At 49.8% G+C, this 5,526-nt stretch overlaps 1 protein-coding gene across 1 annotated transcript; it reads left to right on the forward strand.

Annotated features, from left to right (window-relative positions):
• Positions 1-443: 443 nt before the first annotated feature.
• Positions 444-5,292, forward strand: CIAO2B (cytosolic iron-sulfur assembly component 2B). The gene is made up of 5 exons (XM_075339058.1): positions 444-604; positions 855-934; positions 1,933-2,058; positions 2,293-2,338; positions 2,720-5,292. The coding sequence occupies exons 1-5, from the start codon at positions 478-480 to the stop codon at positions 2,815-2,817; spliced, it is 477 nt and encodes a 158-aa protein (XP_075195173.1). The 5' UTR covers positions 444-477; the 3' UTR covers positions 2,818-5,292.
• Positions 5,293-5,526: the final 234 nt, after the last annotated feature.

The raw sequence follows: 5,526 nt of genomic DNA on the forward strand, positions 1-5,526 counted from the left end.
GTACACTGTGTAATACACACTGTGTATTTCTCACCCTGTACCTATATAACTAATCTGTAATGAAGGATTCTCTTCAGTGGTTTAAACAAATTAGCAAAGTAATTTATATAAAAGTTATAACTTAAAAAAGAACAGTTCCCCTTTAAGGTTCAGTTTTCCAGATTCAATGATTGCGGGAATCTACTTCCGCCCTTCCTAATTCCGTCATCCGTAGCCTCAAACCGGAGCATCGAGAGGCGGAGTCTGAACAAAATAAGCTATCGCCATAGGCTGCGAGCTGCAGCTCCTCTTGTCAATCACTTGTAGTCCCTCCTACTTTGTGGCCAATATGTGCGACACTGCTGAGACTGAACTAATTTCAGCCAATGAAAATGGAGGAAGAGTTTGATGCTCCAATCACGTGGAGAATTTCCTGTCACATGATCTTGCGTGGCGTGCTGCTCTTCTCGGAGTTGGGTTGCGCGGTGCGGCCGGACCATGGTGGGCAGCAGTCAGCTGGAGAACGCGAACCCGCTCATCTACGAGCGCCGCGGGGAGCGGCCGGTGACGGCGCAGGACGAGGACGAGGAGCTGCACGACAGGATCGACGACAGGGAGATATTCGATATCCTGACAATATCATTGCACCGATCGTTATCGGTCATTTAAAGGGGCAGATTTCAGAAGAAAAATCATATGTATGTCTGTTTATAGCAAAATAATTGGTTGTAGCCGTCTCTGTGTCATCGCTCTGCTTGCTGTCAGAGAATGGGGCATTGCTGTTACATGTGCGGTCAGGGCGGAGCGCCGCTCACAGCTGAGGGTTTGTTACAGTTGCCTCTAATCTCACAACTGATTTTTCTTTAACTTTGTACATCTGATCCGATCTATTAATGACCCGGAGCATCCGCTGAGCCTGGAGGAGCTGAACGTGGTGGAGGAGGTCCGGGTGCAGGTATCCGGGGGGAAGGGGGGTGAGGACGGGGGGAGGACGGGGGGGGGAAGGGGGGTGAGGACGGGGGGAGGACGGGGGGGAGGACGGGGGGGGGAAGGGGGGGAGGACGGGGGGGGGAAGGGGGGGAGGACGGGGGGGAGGGAGGGGGTGAGGACTAGGAGCCCCCATCTGGAGCAGAAATCACAACGCAGCCCCAGCAGAAGACAAAACCCATGCTAGTCACCCCCAGAGCTGCGGCTGCAGTGCTCCTGGTCTCCCATCATCCTCTATGTGCAGTAATGCTCTACTCACCCCCAGAGCTGCGGCTGCAGTGCTCCTGGTCACCCATCATCCTCTATGTGCAGTAATACTCCAGTCACCCCCAGAGCTGTAGCTGTAGTGCTTTCGGCCTCTGGTTATCCTCTATGTGCAGTAATGCTCTACTCACCCCCAGAGCTGCGGCTGCAGTGCTTCTGGTCTCTTGTTATCCTCTATGTGCAGTAATACTGCAGTCACCCCCAGAGCTGTAGCTGTAGTGCTTCCGGTCTCTGGTTATCCTCTTATATGGAATAATGCGCTACTCACCCCCAGAGCTGCGGTTGCAGTGCTCCTGGTCTCAGGTCCTCCTCTATGTGCAGTAATACTCTACTCACCCCCAGAGCTGCGGTTGCAGTGCTCCTGGTCTCAGGTCCTCCTCTATGTGCAGTAATGCTCTACTCACCCCCAGAGCTGCGGTTGCAGTGCTCCTGGTCTCAGGTCCTCCTCTATGTGCAGTAATGCTCTACTCACCCCCAGAGCTGCGGTTGCAGTGCTCCTGGTCTCAGGTCCTCCTCTATGTGCAGTAATACTCCACTCAGCCCCAGATCTGCAGCACATACAGAGATGGGAATGTCCAGTACCTCCTGATTTGACGCTTCATGGTGATGCAGACTTTTGAATGCAGCTCTGGATGTGACTGGAGCAGGTTGGATGCTTTTGCTGTTATTTCCAGCACTTTGCAGACTGTGCCTCTTTTTCAGGTGGATGATGAGGAGAGCGCGGTGTCGGTGGAGTTCACCCCCACGATCCCGCACTGCAGCATGGCCACCCTGATCGGACTCTCCATTAAGGTCAAGCTCTTGCGCTCTCTGCCCGAGAGGTATAAGGTGAGTGGTCGCTGCCGGGGTAAATGCTGCAGCCCCTTTATACTATAGTGTAGAGCAGTGCTGCAGTGTAAAGTATAGGAAAGGAACGAGCTGCATTGTGATCTATTGAAGAAACAGGAGACCACAATGGACAATGTAGATAAGCTGGAGCCACAAATCACAGCTGTGTCCTAAAAGAGCAGAGCTGCAGTATAAAGCATGGAAGTACATTACAATCTCTATTCTCACCTGCAGGTGGACGTTCACATAACGCCGGGGACGCACGCCTCCGAGCACGCAGGTGAGAAATTGAAGGACGTGGATGTGTCCTCGTCCAAAAGAGTACAATATAGGACAGGTGGGAGTCTGCACACGGTAATAGAGAGCACGGCTGCATTCGTCTGGAAACAGCGCCCCCTTGTGCTCAGGTTGCTGATGGTACTGCAGGTCAGCCCCATCCATTTCAGAGGGGTTCAGTCACAGTATCAGACACAACCTGTATTGTTGCAAGAAGAGTCACCATGTTCTCTGTCTCTGCCACTCATTTAAAGGGCCAGTACATCTCAGCAATCTACTACTGGAGACAGAATTGTCATTGCATTTTTGGATGTGATTGGAGTAGATGGTGCTGTGTTCATATAAGAAGTCTAATTGCCCACTTTTTTTTTTCCTTTTCCTACAGTAAATAAACAGCTGGCGGACAAGGAGCGCGTGGCGGCTGCACTGGAGAATTCCCATTTGCTGGAAGTTGTGAACCAGTGCTTGTCTGCGAGGTCCTAGACCCCACCCTCAAGTGCCGTCCACTAATACCCCGGATCCTGACTGTTTACAAGAGCTCGCTGCTTTACTGTGTGTAACATAGCACCCTCTAATAGTAAAGAGATTACTACTTTACTGTGTGTAATATAGTGCCCTCTAGTGGTGGAAGAGCTCGCGGCTTTACTATGGTGCCCTCTAGTGGCAGAAAAGCTTACTGCTATAGTTCATGTGACATAGTGCCCTCTAGTAATGGAAGAGTTTGCGGTTTTACAATGGCGCCCTCTAGTGGTGGAAGAACTCTGCTTTACTATGGCGCCCTATAGCGGTGGAAGAGCTCACTGCTTTACTATGGCACCCTCTAGTGATAGAAGAGTTTGCTGTTTTACTATGGCGCCCTCTAGTGGTGGAGAGCTCGCTGCTTTACTATGGCGCCCTCTAGTGGTGGAGAGCTCTCTGCTTTACTATGGCACCCTCTAGTGGTGGAGAGCTCGCTGCTTTACTATGGCACCCTCTAGTGGTGGAGAGCTCGCTGCTTTACTATGGCGCCCTCTAGTGGTGGAGAGCTCGCTGCTTTACTATGGCGCCCTCTAGTGGTGGAGAGCTCGCTGCTTTACTATGGCACCCTCTAGTGGTGGAGAGCTCGCTGCTTTACTATGGCGCCCTCTAGTAATGGAGAGCTCGCTGTTTTACTATGGCGCCCTCTAGTGGTGGAGAGCTCGCTGCTTTACTATGGCGCCCTCTAGTAATGGAGAGCTCGCTGCTTTACTATGGCGCCCTCTAGTGGTGGAGAGCTCGCTGCTTTACTATGGCGCCCTCTAGTGGTGGAAGAACTCACTGCTTTACTATGGTGCCCTCTAGTGGTGGAAGAACTCACTGCTTTACTATGGCGCCCTCTAGTGGTGGAAGAGTTTGCTGCTTTAATATGGCACCCTCTAGTGGTGGAAGAGTTTGCTGCTTTACTATGGCGCCCTCTAGTGGTGGAAGAGTTTGCTGCTTTAATATGGCACCCTCTAGTGGTGGAAGAGTTTGCTGCTTTACTATGGCGCCCTCTAGTGGTGGAAGAGTTTGCTGTTTTACTATGGCACCCTCTAGTGGTGGAAGAACTCACTGCTTTACTATGGCACCCTCTAGTGGTGGAAGAACTCACTGCTTTACTATGGTGCCCTCTAGTGGTGGAAGAACTCGCTGCTTTAGAGAACGCCATAGTAGTGGGACAATTTCACTGCTTTAGGCCCCCTTCAAACATCCGTGTCTCTGGTACGTGTTTGGTCCGTTTCCTCACGTGCCGGAGACACGGGCACACTTAGATCCATTAAAATGAATGGGTCTCCGCTCACGTGCGTGTTTTGCCATGGACTGTGTGTACGTGTGGAGCATATGTATCCTCCACACATAGATATGTCCATTTTTCTACGGCATCACGGGTGTCACGTGGACCGCACTGATGTGTTCCGTGTGACACGCACTGGAGAAAACGTGTGTCTGGTGGAAAAAAAAAAAAAAATTATTTCTATACTCCCCTTCTCCAGCGCTGCTGCCTCTGCCGCTGCTGTCACTCGCTTCTGACCCCGACTCATTATGCTCATGAATATTCACTCCACTGTGAACCGGAAGCAGCAGCAGCAGCGGGGAGTCGGCAGGACCGGAGACCGAAGATCAGCACCACGGACAGCGACGCCAGGGACAGGTGAGCAGAAAGTCCCCGTTCTCCGTGTGTTATCACAGATAACACAGGGGTAGCACACGTGTGCCATAAACACGGCTCACAGAGGACAATACGCACCTTTGACACGTTCGTGAAAAACGTGCGTGATTTTCACGGAGGTGTAAAGGGGGCCTTAGAGGGCGCCATACTAGTGGAAGATGTCGCCGCTTTACTATGGCGCCCTCTAGTGTTGTGATGTAGCAAATTCTGTATATATTCAGTGATCACACTTTGGTTTTATAATTTCTTTTTTTTTTTTTTTTTGAGGGGTCAGAAATTGACTAAAGTGGAATGATTAATCCTCATTGGATGCATTTTTTAATGAGTTTTCTTGTTTTTTAGAAAGAGCTAAAAATTTCTGCAGTTTAAGTCGCTAACGTCAAGCAGAGTTCTAGTAACAGACGTCATCAAGGTGCAATGACTAAAGGGTTTTTTCCAGCAATAAAATGTATTGATAAGTTGCTGATCATGGTGGTCTGACCTCTGAGGTCCTCGCCCATCCCCCGGAGGTCGCACATTCACACCACTGCTCCATTCATTCTCTATGGGACTGTGGGAAAACCTCTCCGCACTTTACCTGCAGACTCTGGCCGTTTCATAGACATTGAATGGAGCGGTGTGGCGTATGTGCGGCCGGCTCTTCAGTCCCAGCAGTCCAATCCCCACTAATTTGCAACTTATCAGTTAGAGGAATAACCCCTTTACTATTATTTCCAATGTCTTGTAAAATCTCTAAACCTGTAATATCCATGATGTTTTGCTTAATAAACATATAAAACTCAAATCAATAATCATTTTATTTCATAATATCTTACAGTAGTCCGTTCTGTTTTTCTGTTCCGTTCCTCCAGATCTGCTGCATAAATGATTAAACTGTGTTTACCTGCAGCCACCACCAGAGGGAGCTCACCACATAGGTTTATATGGCTCCTATTGAACTGATCTGCAGTGAGCGCCCTCTAGTGGCAGAATACAGAACTCTAGATAAACTTAATAATAATAATTTTATTCATTTATATAGCGCT

The sequence above is a fragment of the Anomaloglossus baeobatrachus genome, chromosome 3 (assembly GCF_048569485.1).
Source record: "Anomaloglossus baeobatrachus isolate aAnoBae1 chromosome 3, aAnoBae1.hap1, whole genome shotgun sequence".
Taxonomy (NCBI): domain Eukaryota; kingdom Metazoa; phylum Chordata; class Amphibia; order Anura; family Aromobatidae; genus Anomaloglossus; species Anomaloglossus baeobatrachus.

Coding starts and splice junctions, on each gene's coding strand:
- CIAO2B (XM_075339058.1), top strand. CDS start 478: ATGGTGGGCAGCAGTCAGCTGGAGAACGCGAACCCGCTCATCTACGAG. Junction 605..854: donor CGACGACAGGGAGATATTCG/ATATCCTGACAA, acceptor TTAACTTTGTAC/ATCTGATCCGATCTATTAAT. Junction 2,059..2,292: donor CTCTGCCCGAGAGGTATAAG/GTGAGTGGTCGC, acceptor TCTCACCTGCAG/GTGGACGTTCACATAACGCC.